Source organism: Solanum verrucosum, unplaced genomic scaffold, assembly GCF_900185275.1.
Source record: "Solanum verrucosum unplaced genomic scaffold, falcon-dt-bn FXZP01000115.1, whole genome shotgun sequence".
NCBI lineage: Eukaryota > Viridiplantae > Streptophyta > Magnoliopsida > Solanales > Solanaceae > Solanum > Solanum verrucosum.
The window spans coordinates 1253732-1272820 of record NW_026020680.1 but is presented as its reverse complement, the minus strand read 5'-3'; the positions used below and the strand labels follow the sequence as shown (position 1 = coordinate 1272820).

At 32.7% G+C, this 19089-nt stretch overlaps 3 protein-coding genes across 3 annotated transcripts; 2 read left to right on the top strand and 1 right to left on the bottom strand.

Moving 5' to 3' along the window:
* The first annotated feature begins 5347 nt into the window (after positions 1-5347).
* Positions 5348-8416, top strand: LOC125812198 (CASP-like protein 1). Its single transcript, XM_049491723.1, has 3 exons — positions 5348-5668; positions 7530-7656; positions 7942-8416. Exons 1-3 carry the CDS (start codon positions 5427-5429, stop codon positions 8164-8166), a joined length of 594 nt encoding a protein of 197 aa, XP_049347680.1. The 5' UTR covers positions 5348-5426; the 3' UTR covers positions 8167-8416.
* A 1712-nt stretch (positions 8417-10128) lies between these two features.
* On the bottom strand, positions 10129-11770 carry LOC125812182 (divinyl chlorophyllide a 8-vinyl-reductase, chloroplastic). Its single transcript, XM_049491702.1, has one exon. The coding sequence runs from the start codon at positions 11571-11573 to the stop codon at positions 10311-10313; it is 1263 nt and encodes a 420-aa protein (XP_049347659.1). The 5' UTR covers positions 11574-11770; the 3' UTR covers positions 10129-10310.
* A 2268-nt stretch (positions 11771-14038) lies between these two features.
* LOC125812194 (uncharacterized) lies at positions 14039-16627 on the top strand. The gene is made up of 4 exons (XM_049491718.1): positions 14039-14136; positions 14526-14669; positions 14780-15028; positions 16175-16627. The coding sequence occupies exons 1-4, from the start codon at positions 14065-14067 to the stop codon at positions 16451-16453; spliced, it is 744 nt and encodes a 247-aa protein (XP_049347675.1). The 5' UTR covers positions 14039-14064; the 3' UTR covers positions 16454-16627.
* Positions 16628-19089: the final 2462 nt, after the last annotated feature.

Here is a 19089-nt window from a genome sequence, read left to right as displayed (position 1 = left end):
TCCTTGATACCAAACTATATTTTAGTGTATTATTGGGTATCAATTGTGTGTTGCCAAGTTTGTTTAGGCAACAACTCTCTTATCTGGGACATTTAATCAAGTTGTATGAACTTTGAACTTTCAGTAAGGATGAAGTGAAGTTTTCATTTGTTACGGTGATTCTTGATATCAACTATATTTTGGTGTATTATTGGGTATCAATTGTGTGTTGCCAAGTTTGTTTAGGCAGTAACTCTCTTCTTTGTGACATTTAATCAAGTTATATCAACTTCAAACTTTCAGTAAGGATGAAGTGAAGTTCCCATTTGTTACGGTGATTGTCATTTTGATTAGTCTCTTTTGATTAAGTATGAAAGGAAGTTGGCAAAAGAGATTAGAGAAAAGGATCAAAATCATAATTTATGTTTGAGTTAAGAATCAAAGTAGTCTTTGTCTTTTAACATAAAACACTAATAGTCCTCTATGTTTCAAGAATTGGTACACTTTTTGTATTTTTTCTAAACATCTGTCTATTTTTTTAACGGAGTCTTCCTTTGCAAGCAAGAAAGCATAAACATGATAATTTTATTTTCACCATTGCAAATCAGATTTTACCGTCTTCTTCAATAACTCCATTTTCACTTGTTGTAAACCAGATTTTCCCCTTCTTCTCCATAGTATCCATCCCTAATTCCATAACTTTGATTTCCTATTATACAAACAAAAATCAAAATTCGAAGGAAATTTTAAGCAACTTGAAGGAAATTCCTTCCGAGAATCACTATAAAGATATATATAGTTTTTTTAGTATTTATAAAAACAAGTGAGCAAAGGAGAGTATTGTTCTACAAAAGCTCATTCTACATACTCTGTGATCAACTCTAGTTGTATGTTCTTTCATAATTGTACTCATCGTAGGATTTCTTTTTCAAATCTTGCCGACGCTAACAAGTCTTTGTCACTCTCATTTTTCCTGTACTTTTCTTGTGTCACTCTTCTTATCTAAGATATATACGATATAATTAAGTTGATTTATTTTTGTATTAATCTTTCTACCAAATTTTTGTTTCACATGTATAAATACATGAATTCGCAAAAGAAATAACAATGATAAAAATAATAATTAATCACCCTAAGTAGGAGTTGATTCTCTGTCATTGTTGTGCCTCAACAACATAATTGCTTCCAAGAATCGACTAAGCTTTTAATGAAATTTGAATAAAATTTTAACTATAGGATTTGATTGAAGAAGAAAGGAAAGAGAAAATAGAATCGTGATGAGGAATTCAGAGGGACAAAAAAGTTGAGTTTTGGGGGAAATTTTCTCACGTGCAAAAGATCCCCATTAAAAAATCAAATGGACGTTTGAAAGAATACTAAAAATGTACCAAAACATGAAGGACTATTACTGCTTCATGTTAAAAGATAAGGATTACTTTGATTCTTAACTCAAATATAAAGGATGATTTTGATCCTTTACTCTATTAATATTACTATCATCCACAAGAATTATCAGTCGTCATCAACCATTAATGTTAATCACTCATATTAGCCATCATCATCCACTAGCTACTATCCACAATTATAAACATATTTACGATGGTATATATACTTTGATGATATCAAAGTTGTTCAGTGAATAAAACAAGGGGCGCAGTCATGTAAATAATTGGGCCGTTAATCCAATCAAAGTAAACATATTGAATTAAGTCCAACTTAGATAAATACTTTGTCTAATTTGTGTGATTTTCCCTTATTTTTAGCCTTCTAAATTTTGCTTTTAAATTGGGCCTATTGGGTCTAATCAACTCTAGAAACTAAATGGACCAAAAACATAAATTCAAACGTAAAATTCATGTTTTAATTTCATAACAAAGTCATTTTAATTATTTTTTTAATAAAAAAAATTAGTTAAATATGCGTAGTTTGATTTCAATTATTTTGGTGCACCTAATTATTGAAAAAAGTAATATTATTTGCTATTCAAATTCTGAACACCAGTATGTGAAATTTCTAACTACCAACATTACCTCCAATCAACACTCATAGCCACTACTATTAGCCAGCACCTTCACCATCACCAATCGCCGTCTAATTTTTTAAAAATATTCTATTAACATAGTATTTTATTTGATTCTGTATTTATTAATTTTAAAATAAAACAAATTTATTTATTCAGATATTGAGATTAAAAAACAATTTTAATTATTTTGTATTTCAAAGCTTGATTCAACATCTTAATATTCAAATTATACTTAAATGTCACTCCATTAATATCTTTTATTTCATTTATGTATTTAAATTCAAATATTTCAATCTTAATAAAATCAATAACGTAAATGACACGGACCCAAAATTAAAAGGAGATAAAATCAAACAAGTCCAATCATTTGCTAGGAAATGTTGAAAATAACGTTTAGTTAATTAGTTGAACAAACTAGGCCCCTTTATCATTATCCTTTGTCAATTCTCTTTTGGTATTACCATAGTTAGTAGTTACCTCAAGTAAAAATATATACCTAAATTTCTCATTAACAAGTCCCATCAACCTTAATTGTGATGACCCGGAAGGTCATTTTTGGAAATTTTGAACTATTTTTTTAACTTAAGCTAATTAATCGATAGTTAGTGGGTTAAAGTGATTATTTTTTTAAAGACTCTATACCACTTGACCATGGGTTAAAATAAATTAAATTATTTGGGGTTTAATATTTTGGTCATAACTGAAAAAGGAAAAGAAGAAAAGGGCGAAGGGTTTCGGCATCGCGAGTCTCGATCTGCTTCAGGTACTGCGTCAAGTGCTCTGCATGCTCTTCATTAATTTCTACATATGTATATGTGTGGAAATAATATTATATTAGGTAGGAAAGGGATGATTTGCTTCGTAAGTTTGTAGATTAGATAGGTGCAGTGTATTATTTTGTTTTACCCTAAATTCTTTACCAATTATGGATTGGTATTAATGGAGTGATGATTGGGCAATGATTCCTTTTTTTTAATTAATCATTAGGAATTAAGAATGGCGTATACAGTATGTCACTGTAAGTTGATTAAGTTGTGTGGTACCGATTGTAAGTTTATTTTTATTATCGTATTATGAATCAATTTTTAATATATTGGTTGGGTGATTTGATTATAGATAATTTGATGTGTATTGCTAAACATTGAAAAAGAGAAAAGACAAAATATTTGTCATAAATGGAAGGATAAGGTGAATGGAAATTGGTAGTTGTTCAACATGGGTCTTGGAAAAATTGTGTGACTAACTTTAATGATATTGAAAAAGAGTTGAAACTTAACCCTAAGCTTAAAACTTAGGAACTTGATTAGAGATTTGGGTGATCGTATGGGTCTAGGGCTAAACCTATAGTAATATGGATGTTGTTAGTTTCGAAATCTTATTGTGACTATGTACTTGAATAGATTGCATTGATTTGGAATCTCAACGAAAAGGGAAGGCTCAAGTCTTGGAGTGAATTCTTGATCGATTGAGGCAAGTGGATTTCTAAACCCTTGTTAAGCGTATGGAATTCGTGTATTTCCTTGTGGTATATGTTTGGGAGTAATGTGATCAATTGTGTTGTTGTGAATTGTGCAATGTTATGAAAATGGTCATCTCCTAATTATTTGTGTGAACATGTCATTTGCATTGTTCTGAGACATGGTTGTGACAAGTGTTATGTGCATTGAGAAAGAATAAGAAATTAAAGAGGATGTACCATTTCGAGGGACGTATCGCGCGCCGCGATGGATACTATATTTCGAGGGACATGTCGCGCGCCGCGACGGATATTATATTTCGAGGGACGTATCGCGCGCCGCGATGGATGCATGAACATATATGTTCCCCATGGGTCCCGGACTGAGAGACAGCGGGTGTGTATCATTAGGTCAGACATGCATCACTATACTTGACATTGCATTTCATTGCATTGCATTATTTTTATTATTGATGAACTTGATCTTGTGTGTTGCTGGTCTTGTGAGTGCCTTTTTTGTGAAACTTGTTATTGATGAATATTTAGTTGTTATTAAGAATATATAATATGTTAGAGTGTTGTTGTTGAGCTGTATGCTTTGTAAACTGTGAATTGTTAGGTTGGGCTGGTTTTATGCAGGTTGTAGCTATGAAGGTTAGGATGGGGTGTAAGGAGTACTCGTATTCTGTACCCTTAGCTTGTGTTTAGAGGTTTGCTTGTTGAGTACCGTGTGGTATGGTACTCACCCCTTGCTTCTACAATCTTTTGTAGGTTACGAGCCTGGATCTTCGTGATACCTTTCATTCTCTTCGTTTCCAAGGCTTTCTGTGGAGATCTGAGAGGTAGTTGTTTGTCATCTCAGCGAACCTTCTTACTCCTGTTTATGATTTTGTTTTTACTTGAAAGACAACATCATTTGAGACTTGCGTATTTTATTTCAATTATAGTATTTACATTAGAGGCTTGTGTACGTGACAACCAGGTTTTGGGGATTGAATTAAGTTGACTTCTTTTCGTAATAGTAATTGTTATTGTACTTTGCATTATTTCCGCACTTTATAGAAATGATTGGGTTTTAGGCTGACTTGTCTTGGTGGGATACGACGAGTGCCATCACATCCATTTTTGGGTCGTAACATTAATTTACTCAAGTAATGTCACAACATTGATGGCAAAAGGTACCCTAGACTATGATCAAAATTTCAGAGACACACCTTAACTAAACTAAGGTCCTATTATCCCTGAACCCTTTTTTTTTGTAATTTTGTACACCTTTTTGGCTTACGTAACATCCAAATATCTTTCACGCGCCTCAATTGCGTGGAGTCACAAAATGTGCCACGTAAGCCAAAAGGTGTACAATTTTTTTTAAATGAGTTCAGGGGGTAATAAGACATTAGTTTAGTTAAGGTGTGTCTCTGGGATTTCGGTCATAGTAGAGAGGATACTTGTGCCTTGTCCCACTTTGATGGTGGAAAAAAAAATATCACTATTGATGCTGAGGAAAAAGGGAAGTTAGGTAAAATGGGTGATTCATCTAATTACAAAAGATTTTAATGATTAATTAGACTATAAGAAAGTGTTAAAGTTCAAGATAATCATTAAATCATTTTCAACTTTATGTAAATTAAGATTCGAGTCCTTCACGTACAAAATTGGACATAAACATCAACAAGAAACCTAATTATATAATGTATGATTATGATTCTATATCAATCCTAGCGTCACGAATAATTTCCACATCGTTTGAACACTAACGTAGTCGAACTAACATCAATATAATTGTGTTTTATTATCCAATTAATCAATAAAACTTGGCGTGTGGGAAATTCCAACTACCTTAATTAGATTAAGTTAAAAAAAAACTCTATAAATATCACTATCTATTGTGTTGATTAGTCACTAATTAACTTAATTATCACTCATTACATATTTTTTTATTTTTTGTACCTCTAGTGTTGTGTATCTATGGCTAGTGAACCTGAAAAGGTTGTTCCCCCAGTAGAAGCTCCGGTGGCGGAGCCAGAAAAGGCGGCTCTGCCACCGAGTACAACTCGGCCCACTGACTACTTTGCGGTGGCCGATGTGGTGTTAAGGTTGTTAGTGTTTGCTTCGGCGCTTGTGTCTGTGGTGGTCATGTCAACTAGTAAGGAAACTGAAATGCTCCCATACCCTCGTCCTGCTAAGTTCACTGAGTCACCAGCACTCATGTAAGTTTTACATATATTTGTTTTGGTCAACAAGCAGCAGAGTCAGGATTTTTACTAAGAGTTCCGAAATATAAAAAGTAAAGAGGCTTTGGGAGGCCAACATACTGTATGGGAAAAAGATTGATGTGCTTCGGTAAACAATGTAATACTAACATGTTTGGCCAAGGTTTTGGGAGGCCAAAAATGCTTATTATTTTGTTTTCAAAAAGCGCTTATTTAAAAAAATTGAAATGCTTGACCTAGCTTTTAGGAGAATGCAAGTGTTACGAGGGGAGTAGAAGTTCTTTTTTGGAGAAGCCAAAAAAAGTAGCTTTTTTTCCAAAGGAACTTTTCTAAAAAGCTTTTGAGAAATATACATTTAGAAATACGTGTAACAAGCTTGATCAAACACTAATTGTCACTCACAAGTGTTTTAAAAAATTATATTGATCAAACATAATTGTCACTCACAAGTGTTTTAAAAAATTATATTGATCAAACATAATTTGTATTTCATCAAAAGTACTTTTTGAACCATCATCTTTTAGAAGAACACTTAAAATAAATTGATTTCAAAAGTTTGTTCAAACAAGCTATAAGTGAAAGTTGTGATTAAATTTAAGAAACCTTAAATAAAATGTCATGGGCTATATTATAGCAGATAATACCAATAGTAGGACTTGCTAATAAATTCTGAAAATACAATATTACTAAGAGTACGTTTTGATTGACTTAAAAAAATAACTTTTAAATAAAAAAAATAAAAAATCATATTTAAATGACTTTAAGTAAAAAAAAAAAAGTTGGGGGAAACCTACTTTTGTTTTTTAAGTCATTTTTACTTATTTTAAGTTATTTTTAAATTTATCAAACACTTTCAAAAGCTGAATTGACTTAAAAATAGATTTGATAAACAGTTAAGTCAATCCAAACATAGTCTAACAAGAAAAATACTCATTTAATTTGGTCATGCGTTGAGAAGATGGTACTAATTGGTACGTAAGAGAAACTATTGAAATAAGAAAGATTGTGAGTTTTCTCTCGAGTAGGGTTCGAATTCATGTTGTGTGCGTAACTCACACGTCACTGCTATGCTCTTACAGCTAGACTAATGCCCGTGGTCATAAATGAAATATCTTAGTTACACTTTTAGTGTTTACACCTAAATATAATAATTTACTATAGTTATATGTCATGAATTAAGATGAGAAAATATATTAATTAGGTATAGTTTTGTGTTGGCAGTGTATGTGAAAACATGTTGCATGTATAATTTAATTTGAGTAAAACACACAACTTTTTACCATTATCTGTTGGAACACGATTTATAGGACTTCTTGCTGCCTTAACTTGAGACGATAATAAATTCGAGATTATTCTAAGCTGGTGCACAGAGTATTTCGCATTCACCTAGTCCTCAATATTTTTTTCCTTTTTTTTTTTTCTTGTTGTTCTCAATATTGACTGGAACTTTGTATATTTATTTCCTTTGAATAAATGCAGAACGGGGTGGTTGCAATTTGCAAAGCCAACTTTTTCTTCATGTATATCTATTCTTTTCGAATTTTGAATAATAAATCTGAAAATATGATTAGAAAACAATTAGCAAGTGGATTTGCAGCTGCCTCAACTGGCAAAATTATATTTTTGGACTCACATCTCATAATTAGGATTCTGTCAATATTTCTTATTTTTATAGTATCATTTAATGCATAATATATCTTGACACTTAACTATACTGTTTCACCTTCCTTATTTTTTCTTGTTTATCTTTTTTTTTTATTCATTTTGACTATAATTAATATTGATCAAAATTGAACTTTAATTTCTAACTAATTTTTTAAAAAAAACTAGCTAATCCTGATGAATTTATGTGTTGCAGCTATTTTGTAGCAGCACTCTCTGTGGCTGGTTTCTTCAGCCTAATTACTACACTAGGCTCATTGTACTCCCTCATCAAGCCTGGTTGCTGTGCAAAGATCATTTCCCACTTCATTGTCATTGATGTGGTAAGTTCTGATCGCCTTTTCTTCAACGATAAATTAAGATGGAATTAGGTATCTCCAAGGTAGTGTGTGTTGTGCTTGAGGCCTCTTGAGCGCCTTCTGTTGTATCACTATTTCCATACAATGGTTTTAGGAAGTAGGTTATGAAATTTTGGTATGGACTATACTATCACAGTCAAGACACGCGAGGAGTACTTAGAATATTGTTCACTGTCACTATGGCATGTTTATTGATTAAATCTTGAGTTTACCACAACTCACTAGCTTAATGTTTGTGTAAACTTGCAGCTTTTGCTAGGAATAGTGGCATCAGCAACCGGAGCAGCAGGATCGGTGACTTACATAGGACTAAAAGGCAACACTTATGTGGGGTGGGGAAAGATTTGCACACTGTATGGCAAGTTCTGCAGATACCTTGGAGCTTCTATAGGAGTCTCATTGTTCGCGAGTGTCATGCTTGTGCTACTTGTTCTCCTCTCTGTATACTCCCTTTCTAAGAAGATACCAAAGTGACTAGACAGCTATTGAAAAGTGAATTCTTGATGTATAGCAGAACATCCCTTGGTAAATGTCAGTATGTGAAAGAGTGTTTGTATGTATTGTTCAAATTTGGGTTCTCTGTATGTTTGGCCATTTTCTTGTGCAGTTGGTGAAAGTAGACATTGCACCAGTTCTTGTATATGAATTCATTCATGTAATTGTATTGATGTTGAACAGAAAGTTCCCGACTTACATTCTCTATCTTCGATCAATTCTTATCATACAGCAGAGGGCCAAAAGCATTTTGGAGTCACTTGTGGTAAATTGCCAGTTAAGCAGGTAAAATATGAAGACTGGCTAAGACTATCTAGGACTTGATTAGATTTATCTTTGAAGCTTATCGATACTTGAGGCTTCATATTCATCATGGGCCCTAAATTTAAGACAGGATGTTTTGATGAGGCCTAAATCCTATAGCAACCTTGAATGAACACCTCAAATATTAAACAGAACTCGATATAAATGAGAAACTATAACGTGATCGATGAAATCGTGAGAATTGGCATCTATTGGGATACAAGTAACACTAGTACATCTATTGAAATAATGGAACATTTCCAGTACCTATACACATAGACTAGCAGTGCATGCATAATCTTCTGAATAAATAGTTCAAAGAAAAAGAAGAAAAAAACTATAACGTTGGAGAACGTCCAGAATCGGATAAACATATCTGTTCAAACTAGCCAAGAAAAAGACATCTAATTCTTATGCATCCACTTGCTTTCTTACCTATAATCTACATAATTATCCTTATCTAGATTTTGAGTAAAATTACTCTCAGGATTATTTTTCCGACAAGCATAAACCTTACCATAATAATGTAATGAAAGAAACATTTCCAAAATAAGACAAACCAGAGTAATAGTAAACCTTTATAGGATGCAAGTTTCATTATATTAAGATAGCAAACAGAGAAGTACTTCAAGTGAAAAGTATAAACAATCTTAAATATCCTATGGAGTGTAACGGGGCACATATCACCCTTATCTTTTTCGCTCAGGAACCCTGCTATATACTTGTGGAAGCATAAGACAAGTAAATACCACCTACAATTACATATATTGCACCAACTGATGAGAGAAAACTTAAAAGAAGGATGACGAAGAAGGGAACCTTATTAGTAATTGCTAATTAGTCAGAACCAAATAACAAGCATGAGTCTTACAGATAAAATGCTCTCTATGTACTCTACCTCAATTTTAACACCTCATCTTAAACCAACAAAACCTGGTCATTGCAGGCAAATTAAGTCAACCGTGATTGCAATAACCAGTCCTAAAAACAACGTGTATTAGTTAACTCGTATAAAGTTGTTTCAATACTTATTAGTATATATTATCAGAGAATAAGATCTAATCAAAAACAGAAAGACATCAAATAAGCATCACCTTTTGAGTACATCCAATTGTCTCATAATTAATCACTCCAGCTCATTAGAAATTTAAGCTTGAAAGGGAGAAGGTTTTTCCCAGTTCAGTTATATCTCTCCCAAGTTTGCTCGAAATTCCATCAAGGGGAGTTGTAAGGTAGTTATCTAACTGTTTAACCAAAACTACTCGAGAGATCACCCTTTTATCACTTAATTGGCTCCCTCTCCACCATTCTGGTCTTAGACATTACCCTAGAAAAAGGATTATTGAAATTGCACACATGGTATAAAAATCACCTTTTGCTAGCTTAAATACCACCAAATGGCTAACTATAGCAGATCCTATAAAATGCAGTTTGACAACAGGGTAGTTTCCATATTTTGTATGCAGAAATAGAACTCTCTAATTTGAGACAACACTGTTCAACGACAGTTCTACTCCACCATCTGTTTTCTAGAAGATCCTAGACTCCGCAGTTCGATGGCAGGATAGTTTCCATATTCTGTATGCAGGAAAAGAATTCTCTAATTTGACACAACTAGTTACAGAAAGTAACAACTGAGATATGTGCACATTATAAGTAAGCTGCTTAACATTCCAGAATGTAGCATATATTCATATTAGAGTATAATTTACACATAAATAAATTGTGAACTTATCAATATCTGCTACAGCCGGACAAACTGCATACCTCAAAATCGATTTGTCGGAGAGTAGCTAGTTAAGACTTCTTTGATAGAGTATTTAGAATATTGTTTGCTCCCCCAACTCCTGACCAGTCATTCCTTCTTTCAGTACTCTTTGGAAAAAATCCTCCAATGTATCATTTCCATAACTTGGTGTTGCCTCAGCATTATATTCACCAGTCTCAGGATCCCAAATCAACATGCTCTCAGCTGCATAATACCTACCAATCTTCCCAAACTCGGCTGCATCTTCCAACGAAGGAAATATTTTTACAAGGAAGTCAAGAAATCCTATTGCAAAATCCATTATTTCAATTGGCACCTTGAGAAATTTGGGTTCTTTCCCCACAAGTTTAAACAACATTTCCCCTTGTTCTAATGGTGTCAATGCCTTCCCAGGTCCTCCAATTGGCAAGACCTGATTGATTTTATCCTCTTTCAGTACACAATCAGCAATAAAAGAAGCTAAATCTTGCTCGCTTATCGGCTTGCAAGCACACAACTTTCCATCCCCAAACATCACATAAGGTTTCCCATCTTTCACCAATTCAACCTGACCTCCTAAGCTCTTGAAAAATGCAGTAGGTCTAACAATACTATAAGTAAATCCATTATCTTCTTCAGCTTCTTTCATCAATTCCGCCTCGAATTTCAGCTTAGCTCTTTGAAATTCAAGAAGGGGCTTTTGCACACAAATTGCAGACAGCAAAACAAAGTGTGAAGCCCCAAACTTCCTCCCAGCAACAAGACTATTCTTTGTGGCCTCATAATCAATATTCCAAGAATCTTTTACCCCACCATTTCGACTAGCAAGGCAAGACACAACAACATCAATTGAAACCCCTACACTTTGTACACTTTTCTCCAAAGTCTCCAAATTGGTAACATCAGAAAAACACACATTAGCTCCATTTAACTGTTCCAAGGTATCATCTTTACTATTCTTTCCTTTAATACCACTTTTTTCTCTAGCCACAGCTATAACATTGAAGCCTCTACTGGTTAACTCCTTAACCACAAATTTCCCAATGTACCCAGTTGAACCCACAACCAAAACATTGATATCTTTTGGATTTTTACCTCTGAAAGAAATGTTGGAGGTTTCAACAGTAGAGGCAGCTGAAGCTATGATGGGTTTAAGTTTTCTTGAACTAACTCTAAAGGGTCTTCCAGATACATTGACAGAAAGAAAAGGAGTAGCATAAGGGACTGTTCTTACCTGAACATGATTGATGAAATGAGATGAAAAAAGTTGCCTAAAGTAATGATCTTTAGTTGATTGAAGAAGTGTGAGTCCACTGGAAGGAGAAAAAAGAGACATTTTCCTCAACTAGTTCAAGAAACTTGAATGCTGGCCAAGAATTCTGGTGGTCTTAATCAGTAGCATTTCATAGGAAAAATAAGAAAAATAAAATTTTGAGGTGGTTGATGACAATGGAAGTTGAGCTCATCATGCTAGAATTAGAATGATTGGTTGAAATTGGAGGGGAGAACCTGGAGAATCTTTATCCTGTCCAAAAGCAATAAATCCATTGGGCCTTGGATCTTTTATCTCGGGGCAAATGACGGTAACTTACATATCTCATTAATTTAAGAGTTAATTATGTAAATACACTTTAATTTGTAATATTATGTGTCTTATTAAATTTTGGTGCGCCCAAATATATGTATCTTGAGATACATGAGTCAAAATTGGATATAATTTATTCTAGATACATTGTATTCAAATGAAATCGCATATATCTAGGGTACATGACAAATCTCTCTTTCATCTCGTGCTCACATGTATCTAATATTTCAGATACATGTGAATCACACTAAATACACACAAATACATGTATCTAGTGTGTATTTAGTGTGACTCGGATGTATCTGAGATACACTCGCCTTCCTCCTTATTTTAGTGTATCCGTTAGAAAAAAATGTATTTAAATGTATCTTTCTCAATATATGGTAAAAAACTCTTAATTAATAGTAAGATTGTATTATGAAAGTATATATAATAATAGTATATATAATAGTGATTCCGAAAATGATTCGTTGTTGTCCATCATCCATTAACAACCCAAAAAGCCTAAAACAAATGGCCCAATACACAGAATTTTACAAGAAAAAATGGCACAACATGACATCCCATTTTACTAATTGGCAGCATATAGCCTTCTTTTATTTTTTTGACCAAAAAAAGTTTTTGAAAATTAAATTTTGCAATTAGTAGCCCACGTATTGGGAAGTTCATTTTTAATTAAACTAAATAATTTTAGAAGGTGGGCAGCATGGTGTCCTTTTTTATTGGGAAGTGATTTTTTTCTTCCTATTTTTTATCTTCTTTTCCATACACACATGATTCTTTTGAATTGTGTTTTTTTTTATTAATTCTTTCTTCTTCTTCTTCATTACTTTGATTAAAAGATGATTTACTTTTTGTTTATTAGTTTTACATATTTGAGTTCTATAAAAATATTTGTTCATAGTGTCTATTTTTTCTCTTCCGCTTTTAAATTTTTTATGGTTTGTTGATGTCTACTCGTCAATTTCTCTAACTGTTAGCCTATGTTTGATCCCCTCTTGTATTGTCATTCAATTTTTTGGGAGTTTTAATTTTTGAAATTTAAGGTATATCTAATTTAGGCAAAAACTTACATAACAATAATTGATTGTAGGTATCAATTGTCATGTTTAAAAAAGTTATCCCTAGGATTATTCATAAAAAAAAGGATTCCCATTCTAATTTTGTGGATTCTCCATCCACAACTCTAAATTTTAGCCATGTAAGTTCTTCTCGTTATCCGATTCAACTTGTGTGTTTGCTATTAAGCATTTTAAATTTAATGTGCAATCCTCATTTACACACTGAATAAAGAATCTGAAATGTATACAAATTTTGAGGGAATGAATACACGAATTTGTATACATGAATGCAATGCATACATGAAGTGTTTGATTTTTTAATATGTATGCACTGATTTTTTAATATGTATACACTGGCAGGGATAACATAGCTATAATTGTATACTAATATACTAAGTGAATGAATACACCATTTTTTTACCTATATACAATCATCAAGTATACAATTGGAATTTTTTTTTATCAAGTAACGAATTAAAAAAACATATGAAAATACATAATTTACGTTTTTAGGTGGTTACGTATTGTATATATAATTTTTTATGTTTCCGTTATTTTTGTTGTTTAGTGATGATTGGTTATACGAGGAAAACAAAATTTATTTTTATTAAAATGTCATTTATTAATTTGGGCCATTTTGTGCTTATTTTTTATTTGTCTATTAAATGCTAATTATTGTTGGCCTATTTATTGCTAATTATAACTACCAGTATATATGTGTCATTTCCTCATTTTACAACCTAAAAGCCTAAAAATGGCCCAATCTGAATTTTACTGGTTTCTTGGTAAAATTTCCTTAATCAGAAGTGATTACATTTCACTTACACAGTTACACGATGAATCGAGAAAAGGACAAAGTTGACTAAAATAATTATTCATAAGTTTTTATTTTGTATAAAGTTGACAAATTAATGTGCGACTCCTATAAAAGAAAAGTACTTTATGAGAGATTAACAACATTAACCTGTAACGATGTTAAAAAATCAAACACAAGAAAATACATAATCATTTTTATTATTAACTTGTTACTATAAATTTAGAGAATTAAAATGTGTAGTTGAATAATTTATTTTATGGATGATGGCACGTGTTTGATGACGTAGCAGGACGGTGAACATCATCTCTTTTTCCCAAATGGACACGCATTTTAGCTTCGCTGAGCAGAAAAATTCTGAGCTTCGATGGACTCATCCTTGTCTTCACAAGAATCAATTCCCAATGATATTGCCCTCAAAATTGCTTCTTCTCTTCAGGTAATCCTATTTTTTTTTTCCTTAAAGAGGTTGAATTTTTCCATTTTCTTATTGTCGGCAGTCGGTTGTTATGGAAATTTTTCTTGTTTCCTTTAAAATTACTTGCTATCTCATTCAGATTATCCGGAATTGAATTTATTGTTTTCTGTCTTGTGTTGAGTGTTGAAAATGGTTTTCTTTTCTTGATTTTGCTACTTTGTTAGAATTAATTGGCTTTCTGATTACTGGGTTGTGTTGAAAAACGTTTTCTTCTTCATATTTTTTGTTTAAAAAAATTACTATGTTGAATTTCTGGTTTGTTAAAAATTGTTTTCTTCCTATTTTTCCAGCTTCCTGATTTTGCTACTTTATTGGAATTAATTTGCTTTCTGATTTCTGGGTTTTTGAAGGTAGGTGATCTTTGCTCGTTGGGAAGTTGTTCTCGGTTTTGGTGGGAGCTGTGTGGGTCTGATTATATATGGGAATCTCTTTGTAAAAAAAGATGGCCTGCTCTTGCTCTTAAGATTGAGTCTTATAATAACCAGCCCCATGAGGTTAGTATAACTAAATGCATATTTCACCCAAATCTGTCCCATTTTGGTTTGAATTGATCAGTCAGTCACCTTGTATCTTGATGCAAAGAGTGGTCTACCTAAAAATGCAGGAATGGAGAGTATTCTATATTAGGAAGCACAATGAAATGGCAGGAAAAGCAAAAGGCGTAATTGATTTTGTCAATCGCTGTTTGGCATTTGAGTCGATTGAGGTGGGGCATTATCTGAAAGCAGTAAGAGATCTGGATTCGATCCTTTTTGGGTTTGAAGATGTCTATACATTCTTCCTTAAATCCAAGCACAATGTGCTGCTGAACTTGATTGGTTTGCACTACTGCCTTATCTGGCTTGGTTTGCCGGTAATCAAATGCCCTGCTTTTCGCTACGAATTTGTTTCATTACTTTATTGCTTTTGTTAACACCGGGTTTTTCTTTATTTTGTCTGTGAATTAAGTGTTAATACCACCTGAATCTTTTTACATGATGAACTTTGCTGGAAATAAATGACATATTTTATTTGTGTTGTACTGCTTGAGCTGCCGTAAGAGCTAGATCTTTTAGTTGACTCATATTACCACAGTCTTTTTGCCGTGGTTTAAAACTTTCTATTGTCCTTCGCGGGAGGTGGAATACTTTCAACTGTGCACTGTAAATAGATTTGAGTTTGTATTCTAGCTAGTTGAAGTATCAAAAAGTCAGTAAGTCTCAACTCATGATATTGGAGTGAAGTAGTTATTATGTTGCTTGGACTCTTCCAAAAATATCAATGGATGCGTGTCTGATTCTCCAAAAGTAGTTCATTTTTGGAGAATCCAACACGGGTGTGGCATCGAAAGTGAAGAGTATGCGCAACTTAGGCCACTCACTTATTTGTTCTTTCTTGTGTTGTTCAATGTTTGATTTATTTCTTTTGTACAAATATTGATTCTTCTCCTGATAGACATATTGCATCCTAAAGTGGATGTACATGCTGAAATACAACCTAATTAATATGTTGCCTCCCCCTCTCTCTCACTGCATTTTAGCGGGACTCACCATTTTGGTATACTATATTGAGGATCACAAAACTCCTACCTAGTGCAACTGAAGCTAATTTAGACATTAATATCTATAGCTTATGGTTGTAAGTTAGACCATGTAAAAATGTGGTCACTGCAGCGAAAATGATTTAATTGGTTAGCCAGAGTACGGTTTGGTTGTAGCTGCTTCCAGTTAGTGTTAGCCTTACGAGTTATGTGCTCTCTCCATCTTCTGTGGATGGTGCAATTGGCACTAATGTCTGTGTTTATCTATATCAGTGATTAAACGTGATCTAGTATCAGGCGTATGGTCTACGTTATGGAGGAAGTTACACTTCCAAGACTAGCAGAATTAGTCTAAGATTAAGCAGGCCCTCTTGGTCATCTGTTGTTGAGTAAAATTCTATTCTCGTGGACTATGAATTGTGTTTCTTTAACCTGGAATTAGCTTATTGAAGTTATTTGATGTTCATTCTCATCTACTAGGGTGAATGTGTCATGGAAATCCTAAATAACAGCAATATCTCACAAAGGGAAGTACGTGTACAATGGTGGAAGCTTGGGAGGTGGTTGTTTGGCTTTCGCCTGCGTGATGAATTAATCACACGTACCGTGTCTTTAAAAGATCTTGCAACAGGAAAGGAGGAAGAAGTTCTTGGGGTACTTCATCGAGGTGCGGTACATGAGGTGATACGAGTTCAGATCTCAGAAGCTAAACCTGAATACACATCCTGGTCATTCCAGAACGTACAAAACGCAAACTAGTAAATATTAGTGTTATCTATCATGTATACATCATTTTGTAAATATTTCAACTAAACTCGTGAATAATTGTGAACTCTCTTACAATGTATCCTTTTATATTTATGTTGTTGTGAATAATGAAATCTCTCAGTGTAAGGAAGCATGTATTAAATGTAAATTTGATGGTTATCGCTTGTAAAAAGCTGCAATACTGCATTGTGTGCATAATCTTCCGGTCATGATCAGTAGTAGTTGAGCTTGTGTTTGTTTCTGTTGTTTAGTTTGTTAGAGACAACCAATATGATATAGGTAAAGAAAGTGTTCTTAACCCCTCATCACGTGTGGCACTTAAGACCCTATGATCAGCTTTTCTGCAAGTCAACTGGCAATTTGGTGTCAATGGCAACAATTGAAAGTAGATAGAGGAGTTTCATGATCTATTCTTGTCAATGGCAACAATTGACAGATGTGAAGAAACCATTTGAAACACAAACATCATTTCATCTTTCGAATATCTCTGTTTTTTCAATCAAATACATGAAAGGGACACATACATCTTTGGTAAAGTTTTTACACAATTGGGAGATTGAAACTCAACAACTGTTTTATTTTTACAAATACAATATGGATTGAAACAGAAAAAAAGAGAAATAAAATCGATCTAACAGCGATAAACCAAGACACCTCTCATTCTTGGTGGAGAGCGGCAGATGACCATCAACACAAGAGCTATGACGATCACTACGATTATTTTGAAGTTGTCATTACCATCATCTGATTCTGAGAAGCAGCACATTTTCCCCATTTAGCCCAAATTGAAACTCCAATTTCTAAAGGTGAATTTGCTTTGCTGATATTTGACTTTGATAATTTATATCCATTTGCTTTAACGTGGAAGATTCCATTCCTCTGCAACAGGGGAGGGGTGGGGAGTTGGTTGCTTCGTTTAAATTAGACAAATAGTTATTATAGTACGATTTTTAATAATTTATATTTTGCTGTATCTGTAACTTAAAAGACCTACCAACATACATTGATAATAACTACTCATATATATATATAAAATCAAAGCAAAATAAGATTAAAAAAATACGACGTGAGAGCAATAGAAATAAGGAGAAGAGCTTTCTTATTCTTCCAATTGTAATCTACTATCAATTTCCGTCTCAAGTAATTTGGTAAGTCAAGTTTACTAGTGCATATGGACATTGACATCCACCATTTTAATATTTCATTATACTCTCCCCCTGGATATTCATAGGTACCGTGTTTCGTTAAAAATTTATTAGTAAAATTTTAGTGGGAAATAGCCTAATGAAGGAAAAAAAGTACACACATCTCATAAAGTGAAAATTACAAAAGTATACTACTTAAGACTTTAACTAACAAAATATCAATGTACTTCAATTTAATTACAAACATAGTTTTTAAATTACATACATAACAAAATAATTAATTTTTGTATTTAAGTTTATTTATTTTGTCAGATTTTCTTCTCTCATGCCTTTTGAATTACGTGCATTTAACGTGGAGAGTAATTAGGGATATTAAATTTTTTCAATATTATCTCTCCTATTACAGTTCCATATTTACACGTTTCAATGTTCCATCACATTTCATTGATTATTATAGGGATCATATTTATTTTTTTCCTTTTTTGATATAACTTTTTATTTTTACCAATAAAATTGGTGTTGTTATCAATAGGAGAGTTATAGTTCCTAGGAAAGTTTTACCATTTTTATTTTCTGCCAAACGTCTAAGCCCTTCCATATTCTTCTGTTCAAAAATTTTATCCCTTCCATCTTCTTCTTTCCACATTCTTTGTTGAACAATTTTCACTACAGTTCATATCTATACCATCCGATTCACCATAGTTCGTCATGAATAGGACTCCGAGTTTGGTTTATAATAGAACATTTCAACATAATTTGTGTGTGATTGGTATAGATTGTATAACAATGTGTGAGATTGGTATGTACTACCAACATGTCAAACACTATTTACCAGCATTATTACATATTATATCTTAAGTAGTTATTAAAAGATTCTATGTATGTTGTTGGTATATAATACCAACATTTCATTCAAACCAAAATCTTTTACTTTAAGTACTGGTTTTCAGATTCAATATTTTAGGTTGGTATATGTTACCAAAATATCAACCAGTATATTTATCCATTTTTACTATTATTTGTGTTTAAACAACTATACCAATTGTGTATGTTTAAACAACCATACCAATTGTGTATGTTCTGGGTATTATATAGTACAACCAATCATTATTTTTAACATTTTTTAGCATTTTCAATGTTTTGGTATATATTACCAGAATATCAGCCAGTATATTTACCCATTTTTGTCATTATTTGTGTTTGAACAACTATACCAATTGTGTATGTTCTAGGTATTATATAGTACAACCAACCAGTATTTTAAATATCATTTAGCATTATTCAAATATCATATCAAATTATTACGTTAATGATGTCTATTATAAATCAAACACTCACTTTAACTAGCTTTAATTGTATTCAATGTTCTTTTTTCACGATAAGTACACCAATTGTGTTAGATTTATTTGTATGTTACACTAATATTCACTCATAAGTTATAGCATTTTTTTTAACATGTTGTCAATTATCTAAGTCACCCAG